This window comes from Pituophis catenifer, unplaced genomic scaffold (assembly GCF_029215685.1).
Source record: "Pituophis catenifer annectens isolate HBS135680 unplaced genomic scaffold, rPitCat1.0.hap2 SCAF_1, whole genome shotgun sequence".
In the NCBI taxonomy this organism is placed as follows: Eukaryota; Metazoa; Chordata; class Lepidosauria; order Squamata; family Colubridae; genus Pituophis; species Pituophis catenifer.
The window spans coordinates 7,549,830-7,565,339 of NW_027256881.1; the positions used below are offsets into that span (position 1 = coordinate 7,549,830).

Here is a 15,510-nt window from a genome sequence, read left to right on the forward strand (position 1 = left end):
TAGACCAAACAACAATGAAAGGAGATTTTCACCAGGAAAACTGTCGAGCTCCCTAGATCTGGGCTGGCATTGTTGTCTGATGTTTTGGTTTCAAAACAAAAAGATGCACACTGAAAACTTTTAATAAGTATAGATCAGTGATGGCTAACCTTTTTGCCAACGCGTGCCAGGAAGGGGGAGGGTGTGGGGGGGTCTCACGTGCGCGTGCCCACACCCATAATTCTATGTGCCTCGTCCCCGCACATACGCGCGCAGCTCCCCCCACTCCTGGCACACGAAGGCCCGGTAGGCCTGTTTTTTTTCTCACCTGGCTCCAGGGCCTCTCTAGGAGTCTGGGGAGAGCAAAAATGGCCTCCCCCACCGGAAGTCCTCCGGAGGCCGAAAACAGCCCATTTGACAACTTCCGGTTGTCAAATGAGCCATTTTCAACCTCCGAGGGAGGGAAAGTCTGTTTTTGCCCTCCCCAGACTCCTAGAGAGGCCCTGGAGGCTGGGGACAGAAAAAAACAGGCCTTCCGGTCCCACCGGAAGTTGTCAAACGAGTCATTTTCAGCCTCCGGGGAAGGGGAAGGCTGTTTTCGCCCTCCCCAGAGAGGGCGCCCAGAGAGGCCCTGGAGGCTGGGGACAGCAAAAAACGGGTCTTCCGGTCCCACTGGAAATTGTCAAACGGGCCGTTTTCGGCCTCTGGAGGACCTTCGGGGGGTGGGGAAGGCTGTTTTCGCCCTCCCCAGACTCCTAGAGAGATCCTGGAGCCAGGTGAGAGACAAAGACAGGCCTTCCACAACCGTCCCCAGGCCCTCTGGAGGTAGGAAACAGCCTGTTTCCCTACTTCTGGTGGGCTCAGAAGACCCGAAAATCAGCTGGCTGGCACGTGCACACCGGAGCTGAGCTTGCGTGCCCACTGATATGGCATACGCATGCTACCTGTGGCATGCGTACCATAGGTTCGCCATCACGGGTATAGTTGCAGGAGTGAGTAAAAATCAACTATTCTCATTGGCTTTTACTCAGTAGTGGGTTTCAATTTTCTTCGCTACTGGTTTGCTATTGGGAGCGCGCAGGCACGCATGCTCACTTCGCAGGTGTGTGGCGCTTTTGCGCATGCACAGAAGTGTCTGTGCGGGCGCAGAGCATTTTTGATGATGTCCAGGTGGGTGGGCAAACTGGGGCAAACCGGTAGCAACCCACCACTGCTCTTACTGTACTCCTAACCTCCTCTGCAAACTGACAGCAGGTCTTTTTAAGATTCTGGATGCAAGCCAGCCCATTGGCAAGCATTAACAACATGTTCCAGGATCCAGTTCTGGCAACCGATTATGTGAGAAGATAGCACATGAAATGCAGAGATTGCCAGTTTTTCAGCATGCATAATTATGTTAATGAACAAACTAATCAATGTTCCTTGAACTGGAATGTTCCAGATGTTTGCATTACATTTCTCCTCTTCCCCGGAAAACACATACAATTAAGCTGGTAAAGGCAGGAATTGTCCAGCACTTCAGGAAAATGGCAATTGAGCAGATTGGAACATGTTCTCCGGCTAAAGAAAATGATTGTTTTCATGGTAATCTCCTACCCAAAACAATTTTTGATATTTTTCTGTGATTGTGTTTTATTTTTAATCTTGTCTAGACATTTTTAAAAAACAATTTTAGTGATTTTTTTTTCAATCCCTGATTTTAGTTTCCTGGTGTAGTTTCTCGCTCCATTTTTTATTTATTTGAATTATATCCTGCTTTATTATTTTTATAAATAGCTCTATGGCAAACTTAATACAAGTAGTCTTCTACTTAACAACAGTTCATTTAGTGATCAAAGTTACAACGGTGCTGAAAATAGTGACTTATGACTTCTTCTTCCTCTCCTTCTTCTTCTTCTTCCTCTCCTTCTCCTTCTCCTTCTCCTTCTTCTTCCTTCTCCTCCTCCCCCATGACTTTTCCAGCCTCGTGCCACTTTTTAATTTCATTGATTGACAGCTAATTGTGTGGTTTTATGGTTGTGACTGTCATCCAATGTCATCTATCAAGTCCCCTTTGAGTTGAGCTTAGCTTCTGATATTTTCATGGTCTTGTCCATACACTTTTCTTGGCCATAAAATGGAAGTCATTTGCTGTGGTTTTGATATATGGCTGGCCTGGAAATTCTGGGATTTGAAGTTCACATATCTTAAGAGTTGCCAAGTTTAAGAAACATTGACCAAGTGCCTGGAGATATTTTGGTGGTCTCCCATCCAGAAACTAACCAGGTTCCTCTTTGCTTAGCTTTTGGAGATCACCAAGGAGAGGAATAGGGTGATAGGGCGAGAGGTGGTATTCAGCAGGTTCGGTCCAGTTCTGGAGAACCGGTAGCAGAAATTTTGAGTAGTTCAGAGAACTGGTAAATATCACCTCTGACTGGCCCCGCCCCCATCTATTCTCTGACTCCCAAGTCCCAGCTGATTGGGAGGAAATGGGGATTTTGCAGTAACCTTCCCCTAGAGTGGGGAGGGAATGGAGATTTTGCAGTATCTTTCCCCTGGCATGCCCACCAAGCCATGCCACACCCACCAAGCCACGCCCACAGAACCAGTAGTAAAAAATTTTGAATCCCACCACTGGATAGAGCATATTATTCTGCAGTGTTATGCAGCCCTTAGTGATGTATTAGGGCAGGCAAAATCAAGGTCACATTTAATTTAATTTAATTTAATTTAATTTGATTAATTCAATTTATATGCCGTCCCTCTCCGAAGACTCAGGGCGGCTCACAATACATTTTAAAAAATCATTATAAAAAAACATTTAAAAATTAAAAACAATAAAAACATTAAAAACTCATTCACACCATTCATGGCCGGATCTCACCAGATCACAAGAGCGAGATCAACGGCCCCAGGCCTGCCGGAAAAGCCAGGTCTTCACCGCTTTTCGGAAGGCCAATAGAGTGGGGATGCTCTGGACCTCAGGAAGTAACTGGTTCCAGAGAGCTGGGGTAGCCACAGAGAAGGCCCTCCCCTGCGGGCCCACCAGCTGGCATTGTTTAGCTGACGGGACCCGGAGAAGACCAACTCTGTGGGATCTTACCAGTCGCTGGGAGCTATGTGGCAGAAGGCGGTCTCAAAGATAATCTACTTCGATAATCTCGAAGACATCTACTTTCAGCCATGGAAATGATGGGCAGTAACCCCAAATTCATTAAAAAAAAACCTGTTTCAAGTTTAAGACCACAAAATGACGTATTTCAAACACAACAAACTTCAAACCTAAGATAGCTTTTTGTCTAGCTCAAAGCTCTGACAAAAAATTCTCAAAACACCCCACTTTCCACTTGAAATGTGCTGTTTAGCAAACGTCTGAACTGTAACTGTTTTGTAGTGAAATGTTTTGCATACCCCTTCAGCAGTTCGAATCCCGTTAAAGGGTGAGCTCCCATTACTTGTCCCACTTTCTGCCAACCTAGCAGTTTGAAAACACATAAAAAATGCAAGTAGAAAAATAGGGACCACCTTTGGTGGGAAGGTAACAGCGTTCCGTGCGCCCTTTGGCATTTAGTCATGCCGGCCACATGACCACGGAGACGTCTTCGGACAGCGCTGGCTCTTCGGCTTTGAAACGGAGATGAGCACCATCCCCTAGAGTCAGGAACGACTAGCACATATGTGCGAGGGGAACCTTTACCTTTACCTTAATGGGATGACTTTGGGCCAGTTACTGTTTCTTAACTCAACCTGCTTCATCAGGTAAATATATAAGTGTATGTTTATGGAAGAGGCAGATAAAACTATTTTGTCAATTCTTCCAATCTATTTTTTCTATTTTCAGTCTGTCCCTTTCAGTACCTCCACTGTGCATGGATTTACCAGCCAGCTTTCAAGGGTATACTTTGCTCTGGTGATAAAAAATGCAACCATGCCACTCCTTTTAATATTCTTTTAATCCCTTTTAAAGGCATGTCACCTTTTCTCTGTGGGTGCTGCCTGTTTAGTGCTGGCCTAGATAAATGTGTGCTTGTGACAAAACAAGCTTTCTCTCTTTTCAGGTGCCACTTTCAAATCACTTCAGAGCCGTGTTGCAGTTTGCCCTTGATATCTAGAAACGGACATATCTTACACCTGCTTGCATCAGGTTGACAAGAGGGGGAAATCCATCTTCTGGTTTGGTGGGAAGACGGTGAAATACAGTTTTTGACAAAAATGTCATAAATCGCAGTCATGGGATTGCGGGATGCTGCAAACAGCTGTAAATACCAAGTGCCCAAAATGCAGTCACATGATTGGGGGCCATTAGAACTTAGAATAAGGGTGTAAATACTTTTTTGGGGGGATCTGTCGTAACCTTCACTGGTCATGATCATCATCATCCTTCCAGCCTATAAGCCCAGGGGTGGGATTCAGCCAGTTCGAACCAGTTCAGACGAACTGGTAGTTACGGCCAGTGGCGCCCCGGCGCTATCCCATCTTATACAGTTACCGTGTTTTTGATGCAGCGTGCATGTGCGCAAGGCGTGCGCACAAGCGAAGCTATCTCATCCTATACAATCGCTGTGGTTTTGACACCGTGCGCATTTGCACAAGACACATGCGCAAAGCGAGCAAGCGCACGCTCTTACATGTTCAAGTCTGGGCGAACCAATTGTTAAATTATGTGAAGGCCACCTCTGTATAAGCCATTGTTTCTCAACCAAGAATGCTGGCTGGGGAATTCTGGGAATTGAAGCCCACACATCTTAAAAGTTGCTAGGGTTGAGAAACACGGCTTTGGAGCATTGATGTTGCTTAGGGTGGATAATTCCAGTTCTATGCCTTCTGGCTTGCTTTTTTTTTTTTTTCCTTGCTTTTTTTTTTTGTTCAGGGAAGAGGAGGAAAGAAAAGGGGAGGGGGATCCCACCTCCCTTCTAGAAGCAAAAAGCTGTTGTTTTGTGAAAGTACAGTACACATTAAGCCATGTTCTTGCATCATCTGGTGTTAGAACAGATTTCTAGCACACGCTGCAGCTCCTTGGCTTCGTGACTTGGATCTCGGCCTGCTCTCAGTTATCTAACCCTCCCTGGCATGCTTTTGGGCTGCACACGGCCCTTTTCCTTTCCAGACTCCCGCCATAGGCTTCCATGTATTAAGGCAAAGCCTGTGTTTTGACAGCTGATGCAGCTTGGTGCTTGTGAGATGGAGTCACGAATCTGGATGCTCTCAGTTTGAATCCCCTCTGTACTTTGGATTTATTACCGTAGTTGGTTAGGTAGTTGGCCTATGGAAAGACCTTCTCTCCCTCTCACAGATTGGTTCTCGAGTTTTCATTTCATTTCATTTCATTTTATTAAATTTGTATACCGCCCTACTCCCGAAGGACTCAGGGCGGTGAACAGCCATGAAATAAAACACATAAATACAAAGTTAAAACATGATTAAAACCCAATTAAATAATTTTTGCCCGAGACAATTTAAAACTCCCAATAATTTAAAACGAATTAAAATTTAAAAAAGGGGAAAAAATTAGGCCAGGCTGGCCTGCTGGAATAGAAGTGTCTTCAAAGCACGGCGGAAAGTGCGCCGATCCGGGATCCTCCGTATCTCCGGGGGGAGCTCGTTCCAGATAGTAGGTGCCCCCACAGAGAAGGTCCTCCCCCTAGAGGCCGCCAGTCGACATTGTTTGGCTGATGGCACCTGGAGGAGCCCCTCTCTATGAGAGCGTACCGGCCGGTGGGAGGCTGTTTGTGGTAGTAGGCGGTCCCGTAAGTAGCCAGGTCCTAAGCCATGGAGCGCTCTAAAGGTGGTAACCAAAACCTTGAAGCGCACCCGGAAGACCACCGGAAGCCAGTGCAGCTCGCGCAGGAGAGGTGTCACACGGAAGCACCATGTTGCTCCCATAACCACCCGCGCGGCCGCACTCTGCACCAGTTGGAGCCTCCGGGTGCTCCTCAAGGGGAGCCCCATGTAGAGAGCGTTACAATAGTCCAGGCGGGAGGTAACGAGGGCATGAGTGACTGTGTAGGGAGTTGGAGGGAATAATAACTTGGAGCTAAGGTACTTTTTCAAAAGGCCACTGGACTTTGTTTTTACTTGAAGACATTTCGCTCCTCATCCAAGAAGCTTCTTCAGTTCTGGAGAAGTTCAGTTCTGGAGAACTTGAAGAAGCTTCTTGAATGAGAAGCAAAACATCTTCAAGGAAAAAACAAAGTCCAGTTGCCTTTTGAAAAAGCACCTTTGGGACAACCACGACCTGGATGACTGAGAATCTCCATAGACATTTAGTGCTAAGATGTACATCTGAAGCTCCTCAAGATTTCCCAGGGACCTTATGAAATTGTAATTATAGTGGGCCGGAGAAGAGACTATTAAATAATAATAAGTGCCTGCTTTCGGAGAGTAATCTTATTAATGCATTGATCTGAATTACGTTTAAAAGCCAGTTTCAATTAAATCTATTTTAGTTTTCGTGTGACCCTCTAGCATTAGAGTTGTTGGGAGTCAGATCCTATGTAAGTGATAATAATTATTAATAATAATTTTCTTAACAGTCTTTGAAAACAAGAAAGTTTGATTTATTGTTGTTACTATACCAAGTGATGCTAGGACTTAGGAAAAGCAATCCAAAAAAATTTACAAAATGCCATGACTTGCAAATTGGAATCAAATACTTACAAAAAAAGAAATTTGCCATTATACTAATCATGATTGGAGTTTTTGGAGCAATATCTATAGAACTCTGTTGATGTTTGGACACTTTAAATTTGTTGGACCTAAATGCTCTATTTTTTATTTTTTAATAGCTTGCTTGGAACTGCCTCAGATGCTACCAATAATTCTTACTCCTTGGACTTGAATTATTATGTTTCCCCCAGTTTTTGACTGTGAATCTAACCTATAGGTTACCCCAGTAGTGAAATCTGAACCGGTTTACTACCGGTTTGTTGGCTGCGCGCTGCGCGCCGCGCGCCAAATGCATACTGCACATGCGCATGCGCAGTGCACACCATGCACCAAATGCGAGGTGCGGGCACATGGGCGCATGCGCAGTGCACACCAAAAGGAGACTTGGGAAGGTAAGTAGAACAACGCGTGGGGGTGGCGGTGTGTGATCAGCTGTGTCTCGTGATCGTCAGAGCCTTTTTTTTAATACTTTTTAAAGCATTTTTTTACAACCTATTCGCCCGGATAGGTTGTAAAAAATGCTTTTAAAAGGTAAAAAAAAAAAAAGGCTCTGACAATCACAGCTGTGGCGCACAATTGTCAGAGCATTTTTTTAAAAGCAGGAAGTAATGACACCCGGGTGAGTGGGTGGAGCCTCGCGCTGCCATTGCTACGGGTTCTCCAAACCACCTGCCACAATCGCTAACGGATCGCCCGAACCGGGAGCATTTCATCCCTGGGTTACCCTATAATTATGGTTTGTCACACAGCCAGATGTTTCGGTGATACGGCATTTTTGTCTACCTATTGAGTCCTTCGCAAGGACACAAGATAGGCGGGTGTTGACGTTTGATGGTGTCTAAGATATATTGTCACAGGATGTAAGCTGTTCCAAGTAAAGCTGCCTTTCGTAATTAATTGAGGGCGATTTTGTCAATACAGATGGTATTCAAGTGGTGCTGCGGATGTTTTCGAACGGCATCCAAGACACCTATTAGAATGGTTGCTATCTTTCTGATGTCTCCAGGTATTACAGCATCCATTATCCAGATTTTTTTAAAAAAAATCTTACTGACTCTTGTTAAGTCTGGGGTCTTGTGTGGCAGCTGTGTTTGAATTCTAAAGTCGCCAAGCATTTAAGCTTCTATATTTTCTATTAACTTTGCCTGTTGTGTTCTCTCCCAGTACTTGCCTGCAGGCAAACGTTATTTCCTGCAGATATTCCAATTATTATTATTATTCTGATTTCGGGAGGGTGGAAATCAATCCCTAGCCCAGCTTCCGTCCTAGATTACTGAAAGTTCCCTCCCCGCTCCAGTTTTATTGGGCTGATTGAAATCTGCTTCCCCTAATTTTGTTCCTTCCAGCTGCGTTGGAGCACAACACCCATCCCATGCCATCCAGCCAGGCGTGCCCCAAGCAAGCCTCTTTAAAGCGTTGGCATGTGCTCCTGCACGCTGGCTGTAACAGGCTCGTCTAGCTATTTGCGATGCTGGGTGGAAAGTTTTGGCAACGCTGCGATTCCGGCAAAGGTCAGCGCACAATGTCGCTCTTTTGCTTGCAAGGGGGAGAAGCGTAGGGTTGATGGTGCATGAACCTGGGCCAGCCTTTCCCGCTTCTGCTTCGTCATTGCCCGAAAGCCCGAAGTGACTGGGCCATTGAGCAGCAAAAGCCATGTCTTCTTCCTTTATTCTTGTTTTAAAGAGAGAGAGAGAGGGAGGGAGGGAGAGAGAGAAATGCAGGAAGGATTACGAGCCAAAGCAGCTGCTGCAATGCTTTGAATGCATTGTGTGGAGGTCTCTTATTTTGACCCTGGTGAAATCCTTCATCATCGCCTCACCACAAAGGGGTTGACTCATTCAGTCCCCAAATACTGCGGAGAGCAACCCTCCAACTTAATCTCTGAAAACTTTCCCTCAGGGGTGGGGAGAAGGAAGCTGAGTCTGACCCTCTTCTGAAAATCTCTCCCCCCTCCCCAACCCCATCTCTCTTTTCTGCAGAGGATTCCAGAGGACCTCACTCTCGATGCCTTCTTGGAGATGAACGACTTGAAAGTCAAAGACACGATGAAGAGATACGGAGCCAGCACGGAAGAATGTTCCCGGCTGAACGGAGCCCTTACCTGCTTGAGGAAAGCAACGCGGATGGGTAAAACAAAGGCTCCTGGGCACAAGTGGGTTTTTGAGGTGGGGGGGGAGGAGAAGAGAATGGGGATTTGGGAAGGAAGACGCTTTCCTTGAATTCACAGGGAGATGGGGGCTAACCAGGGGTGCTAATCAGCAGGTTCTGACAGGTTCTGGAGAACCGCTAGCAGAAATTTTGAGTAGTTCGAAGAACCGGCAAATACCACCTCTCGCTGGCCCCAGAGTGGGGTGGGGATGGAGATTTTGCAATATCCTTCCCCCAGGAGTGGGGAGGGAATGGGGATTTTGCAGTATCCTTCCCCTGTCACGCCCACCAAACTACACCACACCACGCCCACCAAGCCACGCCCAGAGAACCGGTAGTAAAAAAAAAAAATGAATTCCATCACTGGGGCTAACCCAGAGAGAAGAGAGAAGTGCGAAAAGCGGGAGCAGGCAAGCACCGTGGGAGGAGTTGTGACTTGCCAAGTTGCCTCCAGAAGTGGTGGGTGTTATAACGCTGGAGGTTTTTAAGAAGAGAGTAGATAACCATTTGTCTGAAATGGTATAGAATTTTCTGCCTGAGCTGGACTAGAAGACCTCCAAGGCCCCTTCCAATTCTTATTCTGTTATTCTGTTTTGTTTTTGGGGTTGTTGGATTTGTTTTTTGTTTTTTGGCACATGGGCAGGTTAGACCTTAGAAAGGTGTGGGTGGAAGAGTTAAGGTGGGCTGAACACCAGGAGGGAGGGATTTTAAAAGTAGCTCGTGAAAGCTTGGGGGGCAACCTCCCAAATTCCAAAGCTACCAAAATATTTAACCTGGGAGAAGGATAATAGATTAAAATTGATGAATTGGAAAAATAGTCCAGTTACCCACATTTAATTTAAATTCAAGGGAAGTGAGACTGAATGTTTTTTTTTTTTTTTAATTTTGGGTTTCCTGCCCCCCTACTTTATGCTTTGGGTTCAGAATCTCTCACAAACCCCATGCAGCCCTAGTTGGACTATTCCCCACCCTCAACCCCAGGAATATGATTCTTCTTGGCAAAACAACAAAAGATTCCCCACTTCTGTTTTTAAGACTTTATTCCTGCCTTCAGCTATTGCAGCATGCATTAAAGCAGCCATTTCTCAATCTGGGTGACTTTTAAGATGTGTGGACTTCAACTCCCAGAATTCCCCAGCGGTGCCCACTTGAAATGGGGGGAAACAGTTTAATGGGGAAATGAAACATGAGGTCATTTTACTGATTTTACAAAGCAGTCCTGTGTATGTCTGTGAAGTCCTTGGTGCTCTCCTAGTTTGGTTGTTTGCGTGCAGACATTTCATGACCCAACTAGGTAACGTCATCATTGAGAGGGAGGGTGGAGTTTGCTCCCTGTTTATATACAGCTGCTTGTCCTGCCAGTGTGGATTTTCTCCTTGGTAATTTCTCAATTAAGGTATTGTTTTATTACTTGATTATTCATTTCGGTAGTTTCTTTGTTAGGATATTACCCAGTTAGGGCATTATTAAGCAAGTATTATTAAATAACTATTAGGGCAGTGATGGCTAACCTTTTTGTCCTTGCGTGCCGAAAGCGCGCGCACACACACGACAGCGCGCATGCGTGTGCCCACACCCATAATACAATACACGCACAAGCCCTTGTACACATGCATGCCACCCCTAAGCGTGCTCCCCCGCGCATGCGCGCACGACCCTCCCCCCCCCACGCCCCGTTTTGGGCCTAGCAGGCCTCCCTGAAGCTTCCTGAGACCAAAAATGGGGCATGGGGGGGCCACGCTGCACCTCCCTCCGTGCTCCCGCGCCTCCCCTCTGCACGCCTACACTGTTACAGGTGTTATGTCTGCCTTGTATGCAGCTTTATTCCTCTCTAGCATTCATCTCCATTGTTCAGTGATGCATTTCCTACCACTCTAGGATTTACCTCTATCTGCTCCTGTGAGGCACTTCCTGTTCTTGTTGGATGTATATAGCAGGGGTGGGTTCTAAAATTTTTTACTACTGGTTTTGTGGGCATGGCTTATTTTGTGGGCATGGCTTGGTGGGGTAATGTGACGGTGGGCGTGGCCAACTTTTTTTTTTTTTTTTTTTACTTTTAAAAGCATTTTTTCTACAACCTTAAGAGGTTGCAGAAAACAATGCTTTGAAAAGCCTCTGCCGATCAGGCAGCTCAGCTGAGATTGTCAGAGGCTTTTCAAAGCATTTTTTTTACCACCTCTTCGGCTGAAGAGGTTGTAGAAAAAACACTTTGAAAAGCCTCTGACGTTCCCAGCTGAGCCGCGGGATCATCAGAGGCTTTTCTTTTTTTACTTTTAAAAGCATTTTTTCGGCCAAAGAGGTGGTAGAAAAATGCTTTTAAAAGTAAAAAAAAAAGCCTCTGATGAGGTGGGTGGGATAAGTGAGCAGCGACTGGGCCGGGGACCGGTTCGGGGGCGTGGCCAGCCAATGTTATTACCGGTTCTCGAAACTACTACAATTTTTTACTACTGGTTCTTGTGAACCGGTGCAAACCGGGAGCAACCCACCACTGGTATATAGTGATGGGTTGTATAGTGTTTTAACTGCATTTTGATTAAACAACAGCGCTGCAGAGACCTGAAAATCAGGTGGCCAGCGGGAGGCACGTGTGCAGAGCTCAGCTGGGGCGAGGGCTCGCGTGCCAGCAGAGAGGCCTACATGTGCCACCTGTGGCATGTGTGCCATAGGTTCGCCATGACGGTATTAGGGTGTTGTCTAGTCGGGTAATGTCTGCAAGCAATCAGCCAAGATCAGAGAGCATCAAGGACTCCACAGTTCAACCCTGAGCTACAAATACTCTTTTCTATTGAAACCATGAGTAGGGACACTTATTCATAGTAACAGAATCATGCAAATCTGAAAATACTTCTTGCCTCTCCTTTCCAGAGAACTGGGGTGTTTCTTTCTGAAACGCTGTTTCCGCCCTGCTCCTACTGTGAGCTATCTCTTCTCTGAATGTTATCTCGGCTGTGGCTTTCCCCCCCCGTCTTCTTTATTCTCACAGCCCATTACACATTTGAATCAGAATCAGAATCAGAATAGAGCTGGAAGGGACCTTGGAGGTCTTCTAGTCCAGCCCCCTGTTCAAGCAAGAGACCCTATACCATTTCAGACAAGTGACCGTCCAGTCTCTTCTTTAAAACCTCCAGTGATGAAGCACCCAGAACTTCTGGAGGCAAAAGCTGTTCCACTGGATAATTGTCCTCAATTGTTAGGAAGTTTCTCCTCAATTCCAGGTTGCTTCTCTCCTTGATTACTGGTAGTTTCCATCCATTGTTTCTTGTCTTGCCTTCTGTGTCTTTCAGAGACTCACTAGTGTCTGCACAAGAGAAACTAAAGAGTAGAGCATGGAACTTCAGCAAGGCAGGTGCTTGAAATTATAGTTGCCAGCAAAAATAAATAAATAAATCCACCCCCTTAGTCTAGTGTTTTTCAATAACAGAATATCAAATTTGGAAGGGAACTTGGCGCTTTTCTTAACAAGTGTCTCAGCAAAAGAAATTTTGGGCTGAATTGTGGTCATAAGTGGAGGACTATCTGTAACAGAAATACAGAGTTGGTAGGGACCTTGGAGGTCTTCTAGTCCAACCCCCTACTCAGGCAGGAAACCCTATACTATTTCAGACAAATGGTTCTCAATCTCTTCTAAAAAACCTCCAGTAATGGAGGCACCCACAACTTCTGGAGGCAAGTTGTTCCATAGTTTACTTTATTATCACTGCACCTCGTACAACGAAATTAAATGCCATCTTCAGTGTACATCATACATAAGAAAACTATAAAAATAATTTTCCTCCTTCACATTCTATTACAAGAGTTCTATACAATTCCACTGATTAATAGTTCTGTCAGGAAATTTCTCCTTAGTTCTAGGTTGGTTCTCTCCTTGATTAGTTTCCATCCATTGCTTCTTGTCCTAATTTCAGATGCTTTGGAGCATGGGTGTCAAACTCGATCGTGTCACCTGATGTCACGTGACGTATTGCGACTTTTTTTTTGCCTTTGTGGAACCGGGGTGGATGTGGCCTGTGCGTGATGGATCTGGCCCGCGAGCCTCCAGTTTGACACCCCTGCTTTGAAGAACAAGTTCAACTCCTCTTCTTTGTGGCAGCCCCTCAGATATTGCTATCATGTCACGCCTAGTCCTTCTTTTCATTAAGCTTGACATATCCAGTTCCTGCAATCTGTTTCAGCCTCCAGCCCCCTAATCATTTTTATTGCTGTTCTGTGCACTCTTTCTAGAGTCTCAACATCTTTTTTTTTATATCGGGGCAATTAAAACTGGATCTAATATTCCAAGTTTGGCCTTACCAAGTCATTATAATGTGACTTTATAATACCACTTTATACTTTTTTTGTATAGAATAGAATAGAATAGAATAGAATAGAATAGAATAGAATAGAATAGAATAGAATAGAATAGAATAGAATAGAATTGAATTCTTTATTGGCCAAGTGTGATTGGACACACAAGGAATTTGTCTTGGGTGCATACGCTCTCAGTGTACATAAAAGAGAAGATACGTTCGTCAAGAATCATAAGGTACAACCCTTAATGATAGTCATAGGGTTCAAATAAGCAATCAGGAAACAATATCAATATAAATCGTAAAGATACAAGCAACCAAGTTACAGTCATACAGTCATAAGTGGAAGGAGATGGGTGGTGTATTAACACTTCATGCGTGGTCCACTCATTTTGTCAACCATGACAACTTCAAGGTGCGTGGACCTCAATTCTCAGAATTCCCCAGACAGCCATGCCTACACAATGCTTCTCCACACAATTGTGCTGGTACCGCAAATCTTGAAGTCACCAAGATTCAAAAACACTGCCTTAGCCTGCTGTGTCCCAAACAGTGCTCCTCATTGTTTCAAGTATGGCTTTCTTTGAACAGTGACTTCCTATCTCCATGCAGGTGGAGAGTACAAAGACCATCTGGTGTGGAATCCACCTGATGTTTGCCGAGAAACCAGTCTGATGCCCCCTTCTGAACTTTCACCCTGCCCTCCAGGACTCTCATGGATACAAGGCAACCTTTCCCATTTGAAAGGCAATGGCCCACAGCCTCGTTCTGTCTCGGTCTCCACCATCCCCTCTTCGGACAACTTGCCCACGAGTCAAGGTACCCCTACCTTTGCCGATAGCCTCTTGGAATCCTTTGCTTTCCCCACTCACTGTGGGCGGCGGAACCTCAGAACTCCTCACAGTACTGCCATTACCCCGCCGACCACGCCTCAGCTCAAGAGAGGGAAGCCACCACGGACTCCGCCTCCACCCAGCCGAAAGGTTTTCCAGCTGCTGCCCAACTTCCCAACCCTCACGAGGAGCAAGTCTCATGAGTCCCAGCTCGGCAATCGGATAGACGAAGTTCCTCCTATGAAGTAAGTGTCCTTCTGCTTCTTGCCTCTCCTTGCTATTGGTATTAGCATAGCACAGCACCGTGATGGCGAACCTATGGCATGCGTGCTGGAAGTGGCACGCAGAGCCATCTCTCTGGGCACGCCAGTCGTCGCCTGTTGCTCTTCTGGGTTGGTCTTCACAGGCATGGGAGCACCAGAAACCGGAAGAGCAGCTCCCTGGTGTTCATGCAACCACCAGGAAGCTGAGCTTCTGGTTTCTGGCGTGCACATGCATGGCAGCCACGCATGCGTGCCAGAAACCGGAAGACCAGGTAACTGGCACGCATGTGCATGCTGGAAACTGGAAGCTTAGCTTCCCAATGCGCACATGCATGCTGGGGAACTGCTCTTGTGGTTTTCAGCGCTCCTGTGCATGCGCACCGGGGAACTGCTTTTCTGGTTTCTGGCGCTCCTGCGCATGCGTGCCGGGAAGCTGCTCTTCTGGTTTACGGCACTCCCCTGTGTGTGCGTGTTCGCCAATACTGGCATAGCACATTCAAAGACCTTCTGTGTTTGCTCCTGACCCTGGGAAAAATTGACTTCCGAATCTCAGGAAAGGTGTCAAAACCTTCTTGTTCAGTTGTTGTTCTATAAATTGCATTTTTTTTTCATTGTTTTTCATTGGGTCATCAAGTGGTGTTTATTTGAAGTGGGTAGACACCTTGAATGACTAACAGGTAACCCTCGGTTTATGACTGCAATTGGGACCAGAAATCTGGTCATAAGTCATTACGGTTGTAAGTCACGGCTGCCACAAAGAAGAAGTGGTTTTATGGTCTTTTTTGCGGTGGTTGTTAAGGGGACATATACTTGTAAGTATGAATCCATGCATTTGAATCAGTGGTGGGTTCCTCCCGGTTTGGCCCTGTTTGGCCGAGCCGGGTAGCGATGACAATATGACGTCACCGAACTGGTTCTCTTTGTTCGGGGCCGAGCCGGTAGCGATGACAATATGACGTCACCGAACTGGTTCTCTTTGTTCGGGAGCTGGGCCCTCCAGCCCTCCCCCCGCGTTATTCTTACCTTTTATTTGGCCCCGCCCCCAATCTATTTGCTGCCTCCCGAGTCCCAGCTGATTGGCTAGAAAGAAAAAACTGTTTAAACTCTTGCCGCGGGGTTTCAAAGGGCCGTCCTACAGCTGATCAGTGTTAAAAGGCAGTGTGGTGATAGACCAGTGTGCTCGAAAAACAAATGAGTAGACCGGAGCCTCCAAAAACAAATGAGTAGACCGGTACAGCTCTGCAAGCAGTTAAAAGCCTGGTAGACCAGTACCTCTGCTAAATCCTAAAGAATTGTCACATGACCATCAAACCATGCCCACAAAATAAACCACGCCCACAGAACCGGTAGTAAAAA

The 15,510-nt window shown here is 46.0% G+C and overlaps 1 protein-coding gene across 2 annotated transcripts in view; it reads left to right on the plus strand.

Annotated features, from left to right (window-relative positions):
* Nucleotides 1-15,510, plus strand: part of KSR1 (kinase suppressor of ras 1) — an 84,878-nt gene that overhangs the window by 18,139 nt on the left and 51,229 nt on the right. For both annotated transcript variants that reach the window (XM_070932040.1, XM_070932039.1), the window contains exons 2-3: nt 8,604-8,751; nt 13,671-14,136. In XM_070932040.1, coding sequence (XP_070788141.1) covers nt 8,643-8,751; nt 13,671-14,136 — 575 coding nt within the window. In that variant the 5' untranslated portion in view covers nt 8,604-8,642. The remainder of the gene's footprint in view (nt 1-8,603; nt 8,752-13,670; nt 14,137-15,510) is intronic.